Here is a 24,441-nt window from a genome sequence, read left to right as displayed (position 1 = left end):
ATGAGACTGTTACTGGTGACTGAGAGCTGTCATCAGTGGTCTGAATGTTCTTGGTCCTTTAAATCAAATCATTTATAAAGAATTAAAGAATTACCTCAAGTTGTTCCTTGTATCTCCATCCATCGTATTACCCATTTAAGAAAAAGGTACCAGTTTTCAATCAAAACATACTCCAAGAGGTCAGAAAGCTCACCAGAGTTTCAATATTTTACAATGAATTATTTGAACCAAATTATGTTTATTCACAGGTCAGAAGTTCATTCAAGTATAACCATGATCATCATATACAACCCCAGTCTGTACATTATAAACATAGGCACACATCAGTACTATCGTATTATTCCATCCATTGTTTGTATCTTATCTGTGCTTATCTGTGCTTCATTTATACTGTTCACAAAAAAAAAGAAGTTCAATAATTTCCACCAATAATTAAAATTGTACAAAAACCATCACGCCATGTCAAATTTGACATTCAGTAGGGATAGACAAGACTCTTTTATATATTTTGAAAACTAAATGTACTCAGATTATTTTACAAATAAAGTTAGAGGCAAGCGCCCTGAGAATATTATGTCCAAGGAGATGAATGTGCTTCTCAAAATAATGCATTGTAATGCTGTTTCGTACTGTATCACAGTTCTCTGTTGTTCACAGTCAATGCAGAGGGAAAACATATTCATAATCACCACCTTTCAAAACATTTGGCAGAGCTTCAGGAGCAAAAACGACCACGTTCATGACATAATTCACTGTAGATGATAAGCTCCTTTCAAGAGTACTGCGTGTTGGAGATTTTCTTCCACAGTAATGTCTTCAGGTTGTTGAGCACCAGTGAGTGGTGAACCTCCATTTGACTGGCCAGGCCGCTGAGTGTCACACAGGTGCGTAGCTGCTTCTCCAGATCCCCACGGAGGTCCACAGGGGCCCCAAAAAGCAGATAATCCTGCAGCAGCACACACACCTTCGCCAGATTGGGCTGCACCACCTCAGAGTTACACTGCTTGACCAGCCGGTCACAGGTGGCCGTGCAGTCCCGGCCGTAGGTGCAGTCTGCGTTGGTCTCACACCGCCGCCCCCTCATGAATCCCCGCACCACTGCCTCAGACGCCACGCTGCGCAGTTCGGCCATCTTGCAGTCATACTTTGAATTGTAGCCCACGTGGCGAGGACTGGCATCACATATGAGGAAACTCCCATAGGAGCCGTGGAAGACCTCCTCCACAAACTCCAGCAGGCCGATGGTGATGCGAGCCCTGCGAGGCCAGGCTGGAGCGAGCCAGTGGTTCAGGCTGGAGCTCAGGGCCTCTGGAACCAGAGCCTGCAGGTAGTGAGGCACCTCCAGCCAGTAGAGAGAGCTGTGGCCCACGTGTTCCGTCACATACAAGTCTCCACAGAAACCCAGCAGCTTGGGGGTGTGCTCCTTCTCCTGCAGCGCCACCATCAGAAGGAACTCGTTGATCTGCAGAAGAGCCCAGATAGACTTGGCCTCTGCTAGGGATACTTTGCTGTCCTTGTTGATATCAGCCAGAGTAATGACCCTGTCCACCAATGTGTTCAAAGATGGCTGCTCACCAAGGTTAGCCTGCAAGAAGGAGGTGAGTAAGGCTGTTAGAATTGGTCAAAAATAGATTAAAATGTTTCTTTAAAAAAAATAAACATTTAGGTTTTAACAATTAAAACATCTATTTTTGCACATTATGTCAATGACACGACATTCCAACTGGTTGCGAGCTCAACAGACCATTTACATTTTCTTAAAACATTCTTTTTAACTATACAAAAATATATATACATTTTTAGTATTTGTTGAGAACCCTGATTGTGATATATATTTTACTATTAATATCACAACAATGAATGTAGGTGTAATTGCTTAAGAAATACCTTGAGGAAACTGTGTAGCATCTCTTTAAATTCATCCATTGAGGTTCCACGAGTGGGTTTTTCAAATAAGCTCATCTCCTGTCGCAGAATAGAGCCTGGAGCCCCATCAGTCTTCAGCGGATCCTCAAGCCCACACTTGATCACAACAGCTCTGTCCTTCCACAGTCCACTGTACACCTGTGAGTTACAAAATGTGAAGAGAGAGAGAATATGGTATGGTTGTGATCAGGGGCGCCGTAAGGGGGTGAAAAGTTAGGACGATTATAAGGGCCTGTGACTGACAGGGGCCCTAACAATTTTAAAACATGAAGAAAACAATGTGATATCTTTTCATGGGGCCCAAAATCCCTGGCGGTGCCCCTGGTTGTGATACAATTAAGACTAGTGGCTAGACTGTCTATGGGATTTACATACAAACAAACCCTTTAACATACATGCCAAGTGGGTCTGGTTTGGTATTGTTTTATATCTGTGTGGGTGTGTGTATGTGTTACTTTACCTGGTGTGTAGAGGAGGTGGACATGCAGCGCTGCATGGTTAGAGTTCTCTGATCACACAATGCCTTGCAGGACGAGCCTGATATAATGCCCCTTCTGTAGTGATCACACTGAAAAAGGAAACAGGAAATGCTAAGCTTGAACTAACCAAAGACCTTATTTCAGTCGTCCAAACACAATCCATTGTGCCTTTGAGACTAGGGACTGGAGCTGAGGCACACAAAAACACACACACACACATACATTTCAGCCGCCTGTTCTGACAACATCTCTGGAAACAGCTGGGCACAGCAGGAGATCAGTCCAGCTAAAGGCTGTATCTTTAGCCAACATCAAAGGCCATGTGTAAAGGAAGAGGCCAACCCAAGCAGCCCCCAACTCTCCCTCTTCTTTTTCTCAAAAGACAGTCTTGTCCAGTATCCTGCCTTATTCCCCTTTGTTTTTATGATGATACATTATGAACTGTTTCTAAGGGCTATCTGCTGTTCTGTGGCCCTGCTGGAGCAACAAGAACAAACATAGTTTCAATGTTTACCCTAAACGCATTGGTCAAATATATGACAAAATGTGACAGAATTGCAACTGTTTAATTTTCACCCAGTATCTTATAAAACATATATTTTGGGTTAAAAAGTCCCTTCTGATTTGCATGTGAACAACTTTTTTCAAACATCATAATGTAGTTTTTCTTAAACTTGCCTCTATTTGTTTTGTAAATATTTGTTTTAACCCCAAAAGTGTATCAAAACATTATTTGAACCTAGTTCCCACAATAGAGCCAACTTTCTCGACCTCAGCTTAGGTATACAACTTTTTGGAGTGATTTCAGAAGTCTTTCAAATGTATGGCGTTTCCAGAAATGTGCATAAAAACAGGTTAATGAAAACGCACATATTGGGTGTTGCAGTGTTGAAAGACTTTACTTACAATGACCATGTGGCAGACATGCCCGCGGCACAGCTCAGAGTAGGAGGCGTACTGCATGTAGATGACCCAGCTGGTGATGAGGATGCCCAGCCAGGCCAGGAGGAGATACTTCACCTTAATGGCTGGCAGACGACTCTGATGAGGGTGAGAGTAATGGGATGGATAAGGAGGATAAGAGAAAACACAGTGAGGATGAAAACTGATCTTAAAAATAGGCCCACAACACAATAAAAGAACAGCTAGTAAAACCAAGATAGCTAGATAGATAGGGGAATATTTTATTTAAATCACACTTTGTTTGAATTGGATGTCTTTTGTATTTATTTATAGTTCTTCATGCAGTATTTTTATCCTTTTATGTCTGGAGCCTGGGATGTCCCATTTTCATTTAAAAACAATGCTATAGTGGTTTTCAAACTGTGGGGCGCGACCCCTGGTGGGTCGCGGAGGTACTGCAGGGGGGGCGCGGGAAGATTTTTTAAATTTTATTATTTTCTCCTTTTAGCTTTTTAAGCACCTTGAGATGACGTTGTTTTTAAAGTGTGTTATATAAATCAAATGTATTATTATTATTATTATTCAATTGTAAACAAACACTGCTCGAAAATATCTCATTGGTCAGAGAGCTGTGGGCATAATGCTGCCTTTTGCAACATCCTACTTGTGTGAGATAGGCTTTTCTTGCTGCCATCAAAACGAAATACAGATCAAAGCTGAACATTGAGAATGAACTGAGAGTGGCAGTCTCAAAACAACAGCCCCAGTTTGAGAAGATCTGTGAGGGAAAGCAAGCACACACAGTCATTGATAGGCTATGTGTGGAGGAATGGTAAAGTGATGTGATTGTTTGCAACCTGCAGTAGAAATAATAATTCATTAATATATTTTCCTTAAAGAAATTTGAATTTAAAAAAATCTACTACTCTGGGAAGAAGGCCTGCTAGTTTTAATTAGGCCAAAGTAATTCACAGTATCTATTACAAGCACTTTTGTTCATGTGTAATCCATAATAAAATATACAATTATAGTTGGATCTTTGTATCTTATTATTATTAGTAGAGAAAATGTAATGTTTTTACAACAATATACAATTAATCCTACCAATATAGATGGGAACCGGGTTGGGGGGTCCCGAAAATATTTCCAATTACCCAAGGGGGGCCCGACTGAAAAAGTTTGGGAACCACTGCTATAGCTAGTTTGCATAAATAAACCCTTTGTATTTGAATTTATCAGACAAGCATTGGCGAAATATTCAGATCCTTTAAGGGGATAGTTTAGTTTGTATATTGTTATTTTATTTTATGTGTGTGTTAAATAAATTACATTTGAATAAAACAAACAATGTTTCCCTTTAAAACGTATAGTATAAGTATACATATACCTATGATGATACAAGAATCGTGTGTTTGCATTTACTTATCATTTTATTAGAATATTATTTGTATTTATTTGCGCAGTATTCAATACAATAATTATTTATTATCTATGACAATTGTATTATTATTATTGCTATTAGGCAAGATTTTTTCCATGGTTGCCCTGTGTATTGTTTAACCCCTTGGATGTTTGTTATTTTGATAAATGAAAAGGTTAATGTGGAGGAGCCAGCTACCTGCTATTAAAAAGTGGCGGCAGGTAACCCACAAGTACCTAAAATATGTGTACGGGCCTGTAAAGCATATCAAATTGTATTTCATTTGGTAGGCCTATACTTAAGGAGCTCTAATAGCCTATGTAGAGTATTCGCCTAGATGCATATCCCCACTGCATATCATGGACCCTGGTACCACAAAGGCAGATCTGCTGGGCTCCATACCTGCAGCCCTTTGGACAGAGGGCAGAACAGCACCATATGGACCAGTCTCCGCAGAGCTCTCGGCATCATGAGCGGCTGGTGAGGAGGAGAGAGGAACCTGACCACTATCTGATCACATCGTCAGGGCAGACCTGCGCCATGCGTCGCAAATAACCAAAACCCAGCGCATCTGCCATAATATTTCCCGCAGATTTACTGCAAAAATGCCATAGAGCTGACGCACACGGTATTTCAAAATGCTGTTTTTAACACATCGCTCATAAGAAGAAAAATATATCAAGAGAGCGTCCTTGAAATTGAGCAATTTCACAATTCAGCTCCATATGGGGGAGAAAATCTCGGCTACATCCCAGATTTAAAGTCATCGTCCTCCTCAGACTCCAGCGATCACCAACAAATCCGATTAATTCAAAAGCATCATCTTATTTATCCCATCAGATTAAGCTAGAAGAGAAAATGTGACATAAATAGCCAGTGGGTCTCCCGATGAGCAGTCTGTTTCCCAGCGACTCATCACTGCGCTCCTTAAAGGGGAAGCTGCGGGCTCTCAGCCGGGAGAGAGAGGCTTTTATTCCGCCGACACAAATCTGTCCTCTGCTTCCGGTCCGTCTGATTTCTCCCAGAGAGCCCTTGCTTCAGCCTATGGCTTAAAGTCACTTTAATATTTGTATTATTTAAAAAAAACAACGTGTTCTATAAGATTACATTTGAGAATATAATTTTACCATATCAAATCTACATTCACAGGTTTCTCAATGTTAGTGTGCAACTGAGTTTAATCCTTAAATGCACATTTTAAAGGTAAACAAAATGAAAAGTACTATTTAGGGAGGCCAGGGACAGTTTTTGCGATTTTTCCAATAAATGAATAAATATTTCCTATGGTAATTTGCATCATTATAAACCTCAATGTGACAACTTCTGAAAAAACATTTAAATTAAATAGTTATACAATATCAAAATGCAGTGCAAAAAAGCTTTAACCCAAAGTTACTGATGTAGTGTCATCATAAGTCATGGAAAAGAAAGCTTGTTGAGAAACGTATTAGGTCAAACTCTAGCAAAACCGTGTCAAATACCGATTATCAACAAACCTCTTCCTATCAGAATTTGATCAATTGGATCTGATGCCATTTTGTGTTAGAATGCTCATCTTGTCTTGATATTTTTGAAAGTGATGCTTCACATTCACAATACAACCATTACAAAAATAATTATTCGTATAGGTTTAGAGATGAACAGTGTTATGACAAATAAAAGGAGACATGTGTTTTTGCTTATTTACCTATAGAGTTTGCTGTTTGAATTCCCAGTTGAAACATTGTATGTGAGAGTTCAGTTTGTGTTGAGAAATGAATAATGGAATAACATCAGTTGCATTGCTCATTTTATTTGTGTGCAGATGAAGTCCTTTGCATCACATGCATACACCTGTATCTGATCCCATGGACAGTATGTATGTATGGCAGGTGTGTATGGTTAGCAACATGATTGACAGATCTGTTCTTTTTATGCCAGCGCTTCTTGAATTGCACCGGCTGCCATAAAGCGAGGTGATTTCTGCAGCAGTTGTCCTCTTTGTCAAATGTCCTGGACTGGTTCTCGTTGGCACTAGTTCTGGATCTACAATAAGCCCTCCCTTTGGTCTGTATGGGACACATACCTCATACAATGCAGACCCTTCTGAGGACTTGGATGGATTTGTAAATGTTGCAGAATGTCAATTACCAGGGTGATTCTATTTTGTTCTATGAGTCTTGTTGGAGGGATCCTGAAATCTAATATTTGTATTGCTAAATAATTGTAATATGTGTGCTTATAATAAAACCCAGAGCAATTTAATAAATGTCCACAGAGACATAGATTAACCCAATGTAAATACATTACTGTATTTATTTAAATTGGGTTGAATAAATACAAAATACTGAGGGCCAAAATGGGTTAACCCAATTTAAATAAAGGACTGATTTATTTAAAGAGTTGTACCTATTATATCCCGCAGTAGGGTGAAGAGAAGAGGGTTAAGGATGTTTTTGATCTGGGGGACACACAGTCAATACAACATGGCATCCCAATAGGCCATTGCCTTCAGGTGACGTTGGAAAAAAAATACTACATCTCAGCAGAAACCAATTGAAGACATACATAGTACAGCTTCACAATATGTCAGTGTTTAAAATCGTACTCTTAAAGAAACAATTACACGTTTAAATTATTTTTCTTAACATGTATTTATAGTCAAAGTTATAGGGCCAACACGTCTTTGGAAGTCGGAGATTACGAGGAGCTCAAAAGGCAGCATCAGCTGTGTTCAAAGCAGATGGAGGCTGGGCGGCTCTGCCTTCTTCACAACACAGGGACGATAACATACACAGAGAGCGGACGAACTGTGGGCAACTCTACAATGCTGCTGGTGGCCGCATAAATATACATAACGCTACCTGTAAGGTAAAGTCTGTCATGGGTTAACGGGTAGTTACGCCAACGGCCCATATGTTAGCTAAATGACAGGTTAACGGCAGGTTTAGCTATCTTCAATTAGCTGCTAGCTACAAGTGCTAACGTTAGGGCAAGTCAACGCCAGCTTGTGACACTCGCTAGCCTTTTAAAGTTGTATTATTGTGGCCATATGGCAAACGTCTAGCGTTATTTGTTCCCCTTAGCATGAGTTGTCAGCCGGTAACTAGCCTAAAAAGACTGAGCATATCTCCACTCTGTTTATTAAACGACCTGACATAATCAAATGGCTTATAGTGTTTAATGAGCCACTTAAGCTAGCAATGCGTTCAGCATCCTTCCAGAATACCGTTAGCTTTCCGGGTTATTATTGCACTGTGGGGCACACCTGTCCCCTGCTCAGCAGCCTCCCTGCACATAGCATACCGCATTATGAGTGAGCATTATGTAAAAGTCAAGATTCACGTCGAGCAAATTAAACCATTCGGAGAGGATGCAGAGAATGCTGGATGCTGAGCAGGAGGAGCAGGTGGCCGTGTCTTCGTCCCCCCCCGCCTCTGTCTCACCAGACCCGCCCAGCATCACCATAGCCGGGAGAGACGTGTCCAACACCTTTAAACATAGGGGGACAAGTCGAATCAAGATGGGGAAAGATGACAAGAACATTTGTGGCAAGCACAACTTGGATGTGTCATTGCATGGTGGGAGAAACGTGAATAAACTAGGGCATGAGCGGACACTTCACATCAAAGGGACTGGACAAATACTGCAGGGCAAGAATAATGAGAATAATGGGGTCAGTATGCATCCTTCCAAAAACATTCAAGTAGCACGCCGTGAGGACGGATTCAAGCTCGCAAGGAAGAGAAGGCCAGTGACTGTGGACACGTCCAAAGCCAAAACCTCGCTGGAGGCCCTGAAGTTGAGCATCAGGCAGCTGAAGTGGAAAGAGGTGTGCTACATGTCTTTATTTCTAATGATTGTGCTATTGATATTCACCCATGTGCTTTGCAGGTCTCATTCCTATGAAACACTAAGGTACTGGTGAGAGCTGCAACCATTTTACAGAAAAGTTATCCTCTATTGATATTCATTAGGATTTAAGTAATTTTCATGCATAAATAGCAGGAAATGCAGCTTTCAGCCTCTTAAAAATGGAGATCTCCTGCTATAAATTAAATGTTTGCATATAAACATACTTCTTTCTGTCCATCAACTGCTTAACAGTTAGTCAACTAATCTATTATCCTTTTCTTTTGATATGTATTACTGAATGTGATGCAATTAATACCAGCTATCATTATTAACATGGTCTCCATTATGCATGAGAAGTAAAGAAGGGCAACACGATGACATTGCCGAAGTAAAGTCTCTACTTGTCACCGGTGACCACGCAGTGACACTTAACCCCTTGCAGGTCTGGTATTGGAAACAGTAGACCGAAGGCCTATACATTACCACGCTTTGTCCTCACCGCGCACCCCCGACAAAGTCAAGGGCGCTATAGTTCCTCTGACATTTTGAAAGTACCTGTCAGCATCTTTGAAGGGTCCCTTGAAACTCGAGTAGCTTGTTGAAAAAACTTGAAAACGTTAGCGATTTGTAATATGAATAACTTAAAAGGGTAGTTTGGATGTTTTAAGGTGGTGTTGGATGAGGTGGATACACTGACTATGGTTACCTGATAGAACCCTACTAAAAAGACCAACGCTTTACCATTCAATGACCATTTACATCCAAATAAGTTCTTCTCTACATCTGCAGTTATTTTGGCCTGAGAAGGACAGCTGTCCACTGACTTTCAGCTTATGGCCTGTACTCACACAGTGGGAAATGATTAGCTGTAAGCACCTCTAATCCAATAACTCCTCTAGTCCTCTTTTAGGCAGAGAGGTTGGCAAGCCTGAGGGTGTAGATGACAACTTCAAGAGATGAGACTAATAACCGTGCATCGAGGGATGCACTTGTTTTATTAGGATTCTACAGACATAGCTGACATTTTAAATGGTCTGCCACCTGGGCAGCCTTGGAGCATCTTTGGAAAATAATAACTTGTGTAACTGAACATTTTAGATGCTTTTTACATAACAGATGTTCTACAACTTTAAATATAGAATGATTCTAATTAAAGCGACTATTAATCATCACACACTGAAATGTAGACTCTAGGAACTGGCCCCTCTCCTGGCACCATTCAGCACTCAGTGCTGTCTGCTTCCTGAACCAAGTCCCTACGGACTGAACTACATTTCTCTGCCGGCCTATATTTGGTTGTCGAATACAATGGGCCTCGTTTTATTATAGGCTTTTCTTTTGTTCTTGTGAAAGATCCAAAGAAAAATCTGCATTGCATGTTCTCAATTTTGTATAATTGTTCGTACCTGTTTACCTAATATGAAGCACATGCCAGTGGAACATTGGTAAACGTTGTGCAAATTGCAAACTTGAGACTGCAGTGCCGTGCATACAGAAAATTGAAAAGGAAAAGTTTCGAGAAATAAGTAAAGAATGTTCAAGCGATTTGAAAGTGTGGAGCATCAAAGTCATAAAACAAGTCAATATTTAGTAGTATTAGTAATATTCCTGGGATGCTTATTCAATGTTGATTTGGTACTTGCAGTAGAACAGATACTGAAAAGGTCAACATTGAATGCCAAAAAGACATTTAGAGGAAGGACATTTGATGAACGACGCCCAATGTCCTTGTGCTTGGTTTCAGATATCAAAGTATCTTCATTCATAAAGTAGCTTAAAAACACAAACTTAGCCCACACATGATTTATTCCACAACACGGGGTGACCATGTTTCTATGTCTCCATTTGCGAAAAAGATGGCTATTTTATTTTCTCTGATTTAGAAAACCATCTCCATTTAATTGACTCTGATGGGATCAGACTGGCAGTATTGATAGCAGCTCTTGGCTGTGCAGCAGGTTTCCCTGTTTCACATGCTATGATGCTAACTCATTAATGAGATGCTCTGTCACAGATCTGACTCGTAGCTGGCCAGTGGCTCGGGTCTTATGAGAACCGCTTTAAGAAGTGCTCAGGATTTCCTCCTGACCTTAATACATCTTGATGTAGAGCCCTGATGTAATGAAGTTAAAGATGGCCTCCAGGACTAAATGATTCGCAGCTCAACGATGATGTCTTGATGCTCAGATGTGGGCTGTGTCATGTTTTGATATATTAATGAGGAGGTGGAAATCAGGGAGGACATCTTTAAAATAAATTATTCAGATGTGTTTCAGAAGATTTTCAGGATGAAGACCTTCCCCATAGACTGTAAAAATAGTATAAAAGACATTATTTAAAAAAAAATTGATTTAACGTTTTCCTGTCCTGGTTACAACTCTTGGTTATGTGTTAGCAGTGCACTTAATTATTACATTACTTTACATTTTATTTACCGGATATTTTTATCCAAAGCAACTTTAAATATTTTGGATATGTTGGTTCTGTTGGTAGTTTTCTAGTTGCATGCAATCAGAAGAGAGAAAGCTTCCTGAACAGTGCTGCAGGGTTGATGGTTTTGTGTAGGCCAACCCGCAAGTTGGCATCGCCCTGGTTCCCCTGACATAAAAACAATGGGTGTTTTCCATTGGATTATTGGAGACTCCCTCTGGCATACTTTATATCATGGTGCTATGGGAATTGGACACAAAGTCAGAGTGTGTGACAGAGGAAATGTGCTGCATATAACATGGGGGTCGCTTCGTCACAACAGAGGCCAGCAGGCTGAACAATACAGGATGCCGGGCACCCTTACTACAATATATAGTATTATATTTACAGAAATGTCACCTGCCGCCTTCATTTTGTGTCTTTCTTTACATAAATGGGAACATTTCCAACATAAAGTAGTGCATACAAATGCACCACAATGCAGGAAATGAAGTGTTTAATGCTAAAAGTTTCCTCCCCCATACATCCCCCTATGTTGAAATAATAAATAATTCAATTGAAGAGGAGGAGCCCAGCTGTGCCTCCCTGCGTGTTACAAGCAGATTGCACATGTGAGGTCGTTGTTAGCCCTCCTACTGTATGCAGGGAAATGCAGCCTCGCTAACTTTAGTTGAGCTTTTTTAGTCTATGACGCTTTCTACTGGCTCAAGATAACATGTGACCACAACTCATTTAAAAACACTGGGCTCTATTTCTTAGTGACACACAAACTAGTAGTGACTTTAGATAAAGACGTATGACTGTAATATTAATAATGATTCCATGGTAGCAGCACATGTGTTGGATAGTAAATGGTTTGGAGTGTGTGGATGTGTGCTGGAGTAGAGGTGTGTTAAAGACAAAAGTGGTGGCGTGTGCCAGGGGGATCGTTTCCCAGCTCATCACAACAGAACACGCACTGCCTCCCATCTTACAGCAAGATTACCCCTGCACTCTGCATGACTCCATAAACACCCGCTAATGTCCTGAGTCATATTACGATTACGATTCTCAATCATTTACTGATGCGATAATAGTGTGACTAAAAAATACAAAATCATTTTCTAACTTGCATGAATCAATTAACCTTCATACTTTTATATTATATTTTAAATAAGACACTCTTTTAACATGTGTAATAGTATTATTGCTATCTCTTGTATTCTTTGCTTTTTAATATACATTTTACTATCTCTCCATGAACAGTGATATTTACCTATGTACAACCTGATGTAGGCATTGAAATGTAAAACTCAATTTCGGATAATTTTGTATGTCCTAAAAAATGTCAATAAACAAAAATGTGAGAGAGAAGTAAATGTTTATCCTCAAAATCATTTTTTGTAACCATCTTTATTCCCATGTTTCCGTTTTCTCTCCCTCTGTAGTTTCCTCTGGGGAGACGAGCGCCCTGTGATGTCTACTGGCATGGCGTCTCCTTCCATGACAGTGAACATATTGTCTCTGGGCAGGTGAACAAGTTCCCAGGTATTTCACAGCTTCTCGAACCTCCTCTCGACGTAGAGCACCTCAAAGGGATGGATGTATTTCAGGCCGCAGTGCTTCATGTGTGCTCAGTATTCAGTGATCACAACAGCAGGGATTTAGTTAAACCCTGACTGATCCTCATAGAGCCAACGCTAACCTTTTCATGCCATGGCAATAATAATTAGAGGAGACTCAGAGATCAGAGATCATTGTATTAGTGAGACATGAGTGTCCAGGTTACTATGTATCTTCAATATATGATAGTTATGTTGTGGCTGCATGATTCAGTCTAAAATGCTAATCACGCTTATTTATTCGAGAATTTATAAATGTTAGCGACCGTTTGCTGCAGTTCTGCTACACATCTATAGATATTTCAAACGACAAGAGCTTGTTCCTCATTCACAACGCACCACCTAGAAAACTGAAGTAAAAATAAATGACTTTTGTTTGATTTTGATTAGGGCTGTCAGTCGATTAAAATATGTAATCGCAAATTAATCGCAACATTTTTTATCTGTTCTAAATGTTCCTGAGAGGAATATTTTTGTTGTTGTTGTATTTTGTTTATTATCATAAATATTGATTCTCCTGAATATTCTCAACACAACAACCTGGAATCTCTCTCTCTCTCTCTCTCTCTCTCTCTCTCTCTCTCTCTCTCTCTCTCCCTCTCCCCCAACCCTGTGTACTTCTCTGCACTGAGCCAGTTGCTCAAACAGACAAGCCTGTTTATAGTTGTCGGCGAAATGCCGCTCCTCTGTCTTCATAACGGTCAAAGCATGAGACTGAAGTTCCCACCTTGGGTCAAAATAATGCGCTGTGATGTGCAGTCGACACGTCGGATGCGATCCGAATTATCTAACGCAGCCCCTCGTCCTCCACAATGTTAAGCTGTAGCCCCCCATTTAGCTATCGCTGTTGTTGTTTGTGTCTCCCCGGCAAACTTTCAAGCGTGGTCTGCCGCAAGCGAGCGGCAGGAGCGGGGCTGTCAGCATCAGCTGTGTGCTTGGCTTGCTGTTTAAAACACCTTTTTCATATCCATATCTCTCGCTAGAATTTCCCACCTACCAACTAACAACAACAACAACAACAACAACGTCAAGCCTTTCGGCTCTGAAACTACGGGGCGGGCCGAGTACAAATACACATGCGTTAATCGCATGCTAAAATAAACTCAAACTCTTGCATTTATCATATACCTTCTTTTTTGTCACAGGAATGATTGAAATGCTGAGGAAGATCAACCTGAGTCGGGCAGTGCGGACCATGCAGGAGTTGTTCCCGGAGGAGTATGACTTCTATCCCCGCTCCTGGATTCTGCCTGAGGAGTGCCAGCAGTTCTCCACACAGGTATACTTCATGTCGTGATCCTGGACATGATACGACGAGATGAGTTGACCTATCATGCAAAATGCACTTTTTGATGTCTTTTATACATAAATAAATAAATAAATATGTGTCCCCGGTGTGTCAGGGAACTGGGGAGCCCTGGAGGGTTCATAGAGAGAAATATAACGAGGCCAAGTTTTATTAATTTGAACTGAATTTCAAAATAAAAATAACCGGAAACAGACGTAGGCCTATAAGGGACATTTCGAGCATCATTGCGATTGTCAACATTTTTGAGTTTAGGATGGCCGAAGACACTACACTACCCATAATCCCCAGCTATCGTTTAGGACTACAGTCCCCATGATTACTCTTCAAGGTCTGGGATTGGATGTTGGAGTGGCAGTGCGCCAAGGTTACGCAGAGCGTCAAACAGCTGTTTGAAATGGAACGAAACCACGCCAGACTATCCAAAACTGGAATCGAACGCCCCCCCAGAACTACACACTACACTATTGTGTTTCGCAAAATGTTCTATGGGACGTCTCTACTGAACGTTTTCGTTTTTCCCACAATTAGAAGTTGCCAGTATTAAACACATTGGTGTTATCAAATGTAAAACATATAATTAATAAATGGGTGAAAATCGCTGTCCATAATGCGCAGCATTAATATATAGCATTAATATATACCCACATGACAGCTCATTGATACTTTGTAATTCTACTCCACTACAATTCAGAGGTTAACCTGGTATTTTTACTCCACTGCATTTATTTGAGTTACTTTGCAGATTCTGATTAATTATGTGAAATATAAACAACCCTTAAATCAGACTTGAGTTACACCTGAGTAAAATTCAGGTAAGGTGATTGTCAAGTGCCAACAATCAGGAGAGATAGTTGGTGCTTGAGAAGACTAAACATGTATCTGCAATTGATATTAATGGAAACGAGTAATAAAGTATATTAATTACTCGTTATTCTCTACTAATAGTTAATTAAAGACTGTATATTATGGCTATTTTGCACATCCCCTTCAAGATTTCAAAGGTTTATTGACATATCATACACAACTACGGTGTAGTTATGCAATGAATGAAACACTTGGGTCACAGGTTCCTCAATAGTGCATTACAAGACATCTATCAATATGTGTGAACCTCCACCATTAAACTGTCATATTCTGCACATTTCTTATTCTATCTACATACATAAGAGTATAATCCATATGTATAATATTAGTTAAAATAAGTGCTTCAACATAGTTAACATTGCAGGAAAGCAATATATTAGACGTTAAGTACTTTTTCAGGCTTAATATTTATCTGTAGATAGATACCCCAAAGTTTTTTCTTATTTAAAAGAAGTCCTTAATCTGTTATTTAATATTTAAATAAAGGTTCATTCGTTTTTCGGTTTTGAACCTCCTATTAATATCTTTGTACATCCTGCACTAAACTGTTTTATTGTAGAGATCACTTATAGTATCTTCTTGATTTTTTATATTCTATATTTCTATCACAGACCTTCTACTTTCCCCCTATGAAAGTATATGTACTCTTAATATTTTTTTAATCAAATATAACACATAAAAACAATAATTCAATAACGTGCTTTAACCACACAAGGTACACACAGACACTTGTAAGTACAACATCTGAAGATGTGTAGTTTTATTCATGCTTTCACATAATTTTACATTCAAAATTCAATCAAATTCAAATCAGTAATATCTTTAAAAACTACAAGTCCTTTTCTATCAGCTGTGCACCTTTATGGTGTAAATATAATCTATCTATGAATTATATCAAATGTAAAAGTCAGCCGAATTAGTGTTGATACTGCAAGGAGACGTATTGTGTGAAGAGAAATTGAAGATGTTTTTTAATTGTTGATATATTTATGATCCACGTCAAGTATTCAGTTTCGGCGGCATTTCTTCAGTTTTTCCAAAGGTCTTCTCATCAGGGCTCTATCAATAAAGAACTACGGCAGATCTGTAATATGTAATGCAGCTGAACCGTGTATTACAATGCCGTTATGTGATGACTTTCAAAGAGAAAAGCAAGAGCACTCGGAATTAAGTATTATTTTGTTCTTTTAAAAATGTTTTCCGGATTTCATATAATATAAACACCAAATCACAGCATGCTTTGCGGCTAAAACATCCAATCAGCGTAGCTGAGGATCTTGGGTAATCGCTCGGAATGCCTACGTCTGTTTCCGGTTATTTTTATTTTGAAATTCAGTTCCTGACGAACGCAAAAAAAGCCTGAGATTATGGAATTAAACCAATAAATAAAAGCAAGGATAATTGTGTGTTATTGGTGAGTAAATAACAGTGTGTTATTTTGAAAAGAATAACAAATTAGAAGGAAAAAAAGATTTGAAAAATACGAGGCTCTGAGCCCCGTGTATTTTCCTCACAGACGGCAACACTAAAGGTCTAAAATAAAGACCTAAATGAATATTTGGGATGTTCTTGCCTTTAGATTCTCCCAATAAGTCCAAGTACAGAGGGTGACATTGCTGTGAAAAAACACATTTCCACCAAAAAAACGTTAGCAACCATGTGTACACATTCATGAAGTAATCTTCGTCATAACTAGCAAACTAAACATCATGTACATGTACTGCACAAATAATCAGAAATAAAAACTCATTACTCGCATAAAATGACATCAAAACGCATTTTAATGGCCAAATGAACCTTAAAATAGGCATTTTCCACCGAGAATAACACGAAGGTTGGCCATTGTTGTTGATCACGTGTACTGGGAGCTGTTGCAGCGTCCATAGCAACCACCTTAGCAACCATGAATGTGTACACATTCATGAAGTAATCTTCGTCATAACTAGCAAACTAAACATCATGTACATGTACTGCACAAATAATCAGAAATAAAAACTCATTACTCGCATAAAATGAGATCAAAATGCATTTTAATGGCCAAATGAACCTTAAAATAGGCATTTTCCACCGAGAATAACACGAAGGTCGGCCATCGTTGTTGATCACGTGGTCTATGAAGGTCTATGGGAGGCCCTGCCCGTAGAAGCCTGACGGGCAAGGGGTACCCTGTACGTAATATAGCGACGGGGAGGGGCCCTGACCGTCCGTCAATATGTGACGGGATGGGAGTGAGTGTGTGTGTGTGTGTGTGTGTGTGTGTGTGTGTGTGTGTGTGTGTGTGTGTGTGTGTGTGTGTGTGTGTGTGTGTGGTTGTGTGTGTGTGTGTGTGTGTGTGTGTGTGTGTGTGTGTGTGTGTGTGTGTGTGTGTGTGTGTGTGTGTGTGTGTGTGTGTGTGTGTGTGTGTGTGTGTGTGTGTGTGTGTGTGTGTGTGTGCCGACAGCACTTAGCACTAGCCTACATCGAGATTAAGATTAAACGAACTTCTTTCACTTGAGAATACACATATGGAGTTGGCCAGATGTGTGTAAATTACTGTTCATTGTAAATTGAAAACAAATGCCGGTGTCAGACACACATACACCGAACACACAGACAGAGCTGAGCAGAGCACAAACACACACACATCATATAGCATTTCACGTTTCCATAGCAACAACTTCCTGTCAACAGCGTAAACTCGCCTTCAAAATAAAAGCATCTAAATAAAACAGGAAGTTAACCTATATAAGACATATACAACTGCAACGAAAGTAACAAAAACAATGTCATATCCTTTGTTGACATTGTTTGTGTCACAGAACACAAATTGGGTTATTTACACATCATGCGCCCTGGTGACCGGACATCTCCTTCATAAAACGAGTAATAGGGGGGATTAATCGGGCAGTTCGGTGTGTGTGTGTGTGTGGCTGAAACCTAGCAACCTCAATCTCTATTCAGCTGTTCTAATGAAGGTAAACACAGTGAAGGCGCTGCGTAAAAGACACAGCTCTCTGTGCGCAGATAGCAGATACTGTGAGAGTCACGGACATGAATTCATAGATCAAAGCAGACTGGTTCACAGACTCTCCTGTTTTGCGAATCCGGTGCTTAAACAAATAGCTCTACACCTCTGGCCGAAATGTCCCTAAAATGAAGTCAAATGTATGCACTGCCATTTCCCCACATAAACATAACGGTCTGCAATGAAACGGTTATCTCCTGTGCGCTCCACTTCCTACTTGGTGCACCGGTAACTTTCTCGTGCGAACGAGAAAGTGTCTCGTGCGCACAGAAAAGTATATTGTGCGAACTAATTAATAAAGCGTGGCCTCGTTTTATTTATTTTTCTCTCTATGAACCCTCCAGGGCTCCGTAGGCAGAAAATGAAACCCTCTCTCTTTTCCTCCGTACCCAAATCTCTAAAAACGGGGGTACAACGAGCTGATCCAGATCAGCCCTATCAGAAACGTTGCTATCGGAAACAATTCCCGACTGTTTTGAACGTACTATGGTCTTTGTTTACATTAGCAACCATCACTAACACTCAGAGCTAACCTGTACTGGAGAGAGTATGTGTAAAAAAGCAGGAAATAAAGAAAGGAATTCACCGGTATAACCGGCAAGAGAAAAAGCATTTGAGCTCCATACTGTTTCAGAAATAATTCTTGATGTGGTTTGGAACATGATATGGCATTTCATCACGGCAGTGTTTCCCTGTATCCCGTAGAATTCTGAGCAGGCATTAGCTCCGCCTTTCTTTTCTTTTTTTTTCAAGCTAAGGTCCCCGAACCTGCATTTCTCTAACAGGGCTGAAACAGAGGGATATGAGGGATTTCTCAAATGCATGATCTGTTTGGTATTTTGAGCAAAACACCTCATAGATGTGTTTTTTATATATTTTTATATATCTGAGACCCATAATATATGCCTAAATATTTCATAATAGGAGAACTTTAAATTGCATGCACAGATAGTAACAAACGACATATCACATTGCAAACTGGTAGTAATATTATAATATCTCCAGCAGGGGGCACCAGAATATCAGTTTTCATTCCAAATGTTTGCAGCAGACGAGACTGAAGGACAAAAAGACCCAAACCTCCTTTAATATTTTTTGTATGTCACACTGTCAACATTTACTCAAGACACATTTATTTACAGCACATTTCAGCACTCTTGCAGTTCAAAATGCTTTACAGAAGACATGAATAGCATTGAAATAAATGATCATAAACATGATAACGACTTTTAATTACAATTTAAATCGGTCATTAAAGAGCTAAACAAAATCGAATATTCAAAGAAGCTGAAATGTAATAATAAATTAATAAAATGCAGCTCCAAAAGTTAAAGTGCAAGGCCTAATAATGATTTGATTTAATAAAAATATCTGGCATAAGATATTAAGGACCTATGCACATTTTATAAACCACCATAACACTTTTCTCACTCAATCTCTGGGACCTTTGTTTTAGATTTTTTCAACGGCTTGTGAAAATGTGTGATTCAATTCTTACCAGAAACTGTCTTTGAGGTTCTTGTTAAACGTATCCTCACCCACCCGCACCTCTGCTTTAGATCCGCATGGTGAAGGAGAACGATGCCTCTGTGAATCCCACCTTCATTGTGAAGCCCGATGGGGGCTCTCAGGGCGACGGCATCTACCTCATCCGGGACCCCAGTGACCTGAAGCTCATGGTGGGTTCACAGGCCAAACAGGCTGTGGTCCAGGAGTACATCCAGAGGCCGCTGCTCATTGACAAGCTCAAGTTCGATATCCGCCTGTACGTGCTGCTGAAGTCCCTGGAGCCGCTGGAGATCTACATTGCCAAGGAAGGCCTGACACGATTCTGCACCGAGCCATACCAGGTAGCCATGACGGAGCTGTGGAGGTCCACAGGTTCACTCTGAAGCTGTTCATTTGCTTCGATGACATGAAACACGTACTTCCACTTTTATGGCATGTCACTAAAATGGAAGGAGTTTTTCTGACCGCTTTGAGTTTTTAACCAATAGAGCAAAAAAATAAACAATCTTAAATACAGTAATTATAAATGATAAGGTGCCCCAGGAAAGACAAATATTTTGGGGGTCTAGGCATGCACACAATTTCATTTTTGATTGTTTTTTTCCACCTAATTGTAGAGAACATCAAGTCTCTCCTGAAGTGGAATTAACATATTATGGTTCCTATTTTGATTGTAAGATGCAGAGCAACATATGTATTTTTCAAAATGCACATTGGGAAAAATAAAATACTTAAACTACATGTAAAACAGGCAATATATTTTAAAGCCTCTTTTTGCCTTATTGTCTTGCGTCTCTGAGTCTGTTCTTTCTTACATTATAATTTTCCGTTTTCTTTTCGATCAGGATCTATGTTTAACTTGTCTACCATAATAGTGAGCTAGGCTTTTCAAGTTGCTCATGTGAGAATATTCACAATTATCAAGATGATGGAAATGGCCCATGGTCAACCTGTTGAGTGTTTTCCATTGCAAATCTTTTTAAAAGTGAAGTTGTCTGGATGAGCCGCTTTACCTGAGGAAGAGCAATCGGCTCTTTCTGAAAAGGAGCTTTTTGAACAGCACTGCAGTTGTACATATAATTAATGCGACTCTTATTCTCATTTTGTAGGAACCAAGCCAGAAGAATCTGAGCCATGTCTTCATGCACCTGACAAACTACTCGCTGAACGTCCACAGTGGAAACTTTGTCCACTCCAACAGCCAGAGCACAGGCAGCAAGCGCTCGCTCTCCAGCGTGCTGTACAGGCTGGCAGCTAAAGGCGTGGACATCAAGAAGGTGTGGTCCGACATCATCGCCCTCGTCATCAAGACCACCATCGCCGTGGTGCCTGAACTTAGAGTGTACTATCAGGCTGAAATACCTCCTGGCAAACCGGGACCCACATGCTTTCAGGTGGGGGACACGGAACGAAAAGAAGCTTAGTGACGATTCATTTTCTACCTCCTTCCAGAGGGGTTTTAAAGGAAGGGGAAGAAAACTCTAACATGAAAAGTAAATATAGCTGTCAGACAAATGTGCAGTAAAAGCTTCAAGATCAAGTGGAGTAGAAGAGCGTTGTAAAAAATGTAAATACTCAAGTTAATACAAAATATGCATACATTTGTTTAAAAACTGAATAGTTTCAGAACTTCTTTCATAATCATCAGATCAGAATTCCACTAATCTCATTTAATGTTGCCCATTAGGATCCAGACCATTAACAGCTTGAAACTATACACACATCCGTATATTCTAACAACTTCTATTGTAGGCGTGACCACTTTGTTCGTCAATCTGATTAAAACATAAAGATAGTGGCTGTTGTTCTCCTCCAGTGTACAGTCTTCTTTCTGTAACGTATGAACAACAAGAGATGTGTTTGTTTCTCAGATTTTGGGTTTTGACATCCTTCTGATGAAGAACCTGAAGCCAGTTCTATTAGAGGTCAACTCCAACCCCAGTATGAGAATAGAACATGAGCAGGAGGTAAGCGTGAAGGTCATCTTCAGTATTTGTCGTAGTTGTGTGATATTGTTGTATTCCCTTTGCTGTGATACGTCTTTGTGTTGGTCTCAGATGGCGCCAGGAGTTTTTGAATATGTTCCCAGTCCGGTCGACGAAGAGGTCAAAGTGGGGGTGATCAGGGACACTCTGCGCCTTATGGACCCCGGCCACAAGAGGACTGCAATGTAAACACACACACACACACACACACACACACACACACACACACACACACACACACACACACACACACACACACACACACACACACACACACACACACACACACACACACACACACACACACACACACACACACTTTGAAGTGGGGTTGTAAAATGATACCAATGAAAATACTTTACTACAGATTGCAATTCATAAAATATCACAAAAACACACTTTAACTACAGTATACAACACACACGTTTATTTATACATTAAACACAATTCTAACACAGTGCACATTCTACACTTATCCAAATTCAGTGGCAGCAAAACATTTTTATAATCCTCAACACATCCATATGTGTTCACATGTACGCTATATTTGGAATATTTTCACTCATTGAGCATACCATAAGAAATCCATTTCTGTCCGGACACCTTAGCTGATATCTTGCTCTCTTCAAAGCCACCAGTCTTCTTTGAGAAAAACAAGAATCGTACCTTTCAGGACACTGGAGTTACTGGTCTCTCTCTGCCTTGATAGGTTGGTCTGTGTACGAGCCTTTGGTGCTTGATAGGGTTAGTTTGTATCATAGATTGTATATTTATTACATGTCACTTGTTAGTCGCTTTTATCCAAAGCGACTTACTTACTCAATACTGTGGACAATCCCCACAGGAGCACTTTGGGGTGAAGTGTCTCAGGGACACAACGACATGCTGACTGCAGCGGGGTTTGAACCTGTGCGCCCCTGATCTGAACACCAACGCACTAGGCCACTGCGCCACACGCCTCCCTATATGTAAATGTTAGACGCACCAATGCAGTCAGTGCCAGTACTCTGTACTGTTTGTTGCTCCAAGTTGAAGCCGTCTGACCGTCATCTGTAATACTCTGACCATGCAAGAGTACCTCATTTAACCCGCTTCAAAACATCCTCTAAAAGAGTCCATTTTTAAGGATGTGTTACCATACCCTACGCTTCCCTTCTCAGAGCGCTGCACCGCTCTCTCCATAAGCCTGTTAAATGGAAAAATGTGATTGAGCCGAGTCGAGGTGGAGAGTCACACACAACTGTACGAGTGTGATGGCTCAATCTGCGTCGGACCAGCCCTGCTGCCTGGCAATAACCCTCCACCATTTTATTTTTGTACCCCTTTAAATCAGTTTTTCTTCAATGACAAGAGGATTTACTGTTTTCTATTCCACCACCATATCCATTTATTTCCTCTCTCTCCATTTCTGCCTCCTCCGCAGATTATGTTCCACATCAGATATTTGATCTGCTTTGTTCTGCCAGCGACGGGGATATCTTCTCGGGATAATACCCACTTAGCTATTACATTCATGATGATGAGTAACGCATCAATATAATGCGACTATAATACGTTTAATCCTCATGCCTCCTGGGTTGCTATATTTTCATCCAGCTAGAATCAGCAGAATCACATCGTGTGTATGAATTACACTCCAGCACAATGTCAAATATATGATTGGAATTCTGTTCATTTCAACTAATTCCAATCTACGTACTTATACAGACTCTTAATCCATTCATCCAATGCCACTTACATTTGTTATATTGATTTTGACCTCACATTTCCTATAAATATTGCAAGACATTTATTAAAAACACATCTTTTAAATATCTATGTTTGTATCAGCCACAACATTTCAGTGTTGGTTGAGCTAGCATGTTTCTCACAGCCCCATGTCCACCCTGTTTCCTTGTGACTAATATGAATAATAGTTGTTGTGTTGTGAAAATGTGGCTTTTAGCCTATGATTTTCAAAATCATCTGGCTCATTTCACTGTTCAAGGTCATAATCTCTCGACATCGGTACTGGAGGTTAAGCAATGTGTTAACAGCACAGATGGTGCAGCCACAAGTAAACACACGTGTGTTGTGGTCTCTGACAGCTGGGGCCTATGCTACGAACCTGGTTCAACCTAACCTGGATATGTTTGAGTTAGCCGGTTGGCCTAATCCAAAACATACGCGCTCTCGCTAAACTGTACTACGACGCTGGTTATCAAGTGGATCGCTCAAGCCAGCCGTGTCCTATCTAGTTAGGTGCGCGTTCACATGAAAGGGGTGGTATTTGGAGCATTCGACCAATCACAAACATGGAGAAGCGTACTGACAGCGCAGCGTCATACTTCCTGAATGAAAAGTGAACTTTAATACTAGTCAAACATGAAGAAGTTAAACTTTAAACATCCATGACTTAAACACTTGATCCAGGATCAAAGCCACAGAGCTGCACCTGCAAGGTGAATAGAGCTGGTAAAAGAGAAAGTGTTTGAATGCGTACATTAACAGGTTTATGATATCACTGCCCCGTCTAAAACACGATCTGACTTCAATTACATTTGTCTCGAGTGTTTCGTCAATTTATGTGTTGCTTAAAATAATACTTCTGCATACAGTATGTGACGCTGTGAGTGTTGCACGGCCAGATACGGCTCAGCTGACTCAGATCAGGAGATATATGATACATTATGAAGTGATATGCCGCGGACTGTACTTAATGTACTCTGATCCGGTTACTTATGTTGTGGCCGATATGTAAGTAAGCTTTCTTAACGCTAATGTTATATTAGTCAGATTGCTCTGAAGATGGAGGTGATATTCTATTCATGTTCACGTTCACACAGTCGGTGATTTTTGCCGGCCGTCTTTCCTGCGACGGCAGTTTTTCTGTATTTCCTTTCCCCTGTAATATGACTTGATCGCTTTAAACTCCGCACACTGAGCTCTGATTGGTCAGCAGGCAGTGCTTTCACTGAGTTGAGCTCTTAGCCTGCAACCTAACCTGGGGGGTATACTGCGAAGCAGGATTTTCGCTTAGCCGGCTAAATTCAGGAAAAACTCCGGCTTTCCGGTCCTACGAAGCTGGTTCTCTTTTTAGCAGGCTAGATCTCCATGGTAATATATGCTAAGCAGCTAACCTGGTCGGGACCAGGTTAGGTTGCAGGCTAAGAGCTCAACTCAGTGAAAGCACCGCCT

The 24,441-nt window shown here is 40.4% G+C and overlaps 2 protein-coding genes across 2 annotated transcripts in view; one reads left to right on the top strand and one right to left on the bottom strand.

Moving 5' to 3' along the window:
- Positions 1–249: 249 nt before the first annotated feature.
- Positions 250–5,632, bottom strand: dipk1b (divergent protein kinase domain 1B). Its single transcript, XM_034096199.2, has 5 exons — positions 5,131–5,632; positions 3,312–3,446; positions 2,387–2,494; positions 1,888–2,064; positions 250–1,585 (listed from the first exon to the last, which is right to left on the bottom strand). Exons 1-5 carry the CDS (start codon positions 5,197–5,199, stop codon positions 773–775), a joined length of 1,302 nt encoding a protein of 433 aa, XP_033952090.1. The 5' UTR covers positions 5,200–5,632; the 3' UTR covers positions 250–772.
- Positions 5,633–7,409: 1,777 nt separating this feature from the next.
- The window catches only part of ttll11 (tubulin tyrosine ligase-like family, member 11), a 28,923-nt gene continuing 11,891 nt past the window's right edge, over positions 7,410–24,441 (top strand). Inside the window, 8 exon segments of the mRNA XM_034096640.1 lie at positions 7,410–8,093; positions 8,095–8,539; positions 12,420–12,519; positions 13,739–13,872; positions 19,330–19,620; positions 20,389–20,673; positions 21,151–21,246; positions 21,337–21,449. Coding sequence (XP_033952531.1) covers positions 8,020–8,093; positions 8,095–8,539; positions 12,420–12,519; positions 13,739–13,872; positions 19,330–19,620; positions 20,389–20,673; positions 21,151–21,246; positions 21,337–21,449 — 1,538 coding nt within the window. The 5' untranslated portion in view covers positions 7,410–8,019.

Source organism: Pseudochaenichthys georgianus, chromosome 12 (assembly GCF_902827115.2).
Source record: "Pseudochaenichthys georgianus chromosome 12, fPseGeo1.2, whole genome shotgun sequence".
Lineage (NCBI taxonomy): Eukaryota > Metazoa > Chordata > Actinopteri > Perciformes > Channichthyidae > Pseudochaenichthys > Pseudochaenichthys georgianus.
Note: the sequence above shows the minus strand (reverse complement) of the source record. Positions and strands in the feature narration are given on the sequence as shown.

Bases quoted from the DNA above. Each gene is read 5' to 3' on its own strand.
- dipk1b (XM_034096199.2), bottom strand. From the start codon at position 5,199: ATGATGCCGAGAGCTCTGCGGAGACTGGTCCATATGGTGCTGTTCTGC. The intron at 3,447-5,130 runs GTATGGAGCCCA...CACCCTCATCAG, and splicing joins CTCTGTCCAAAGGGCTGCAG to AGTCGTCTGCCAGCCATTAA. The intron at 2,495-3,311 runs GTAAGTAAAGTC...TTCCTTTTTCAG, and splicing joins ATGTCTGCCACATGGTCATT to TGTGATCACTACAGAAGGGG.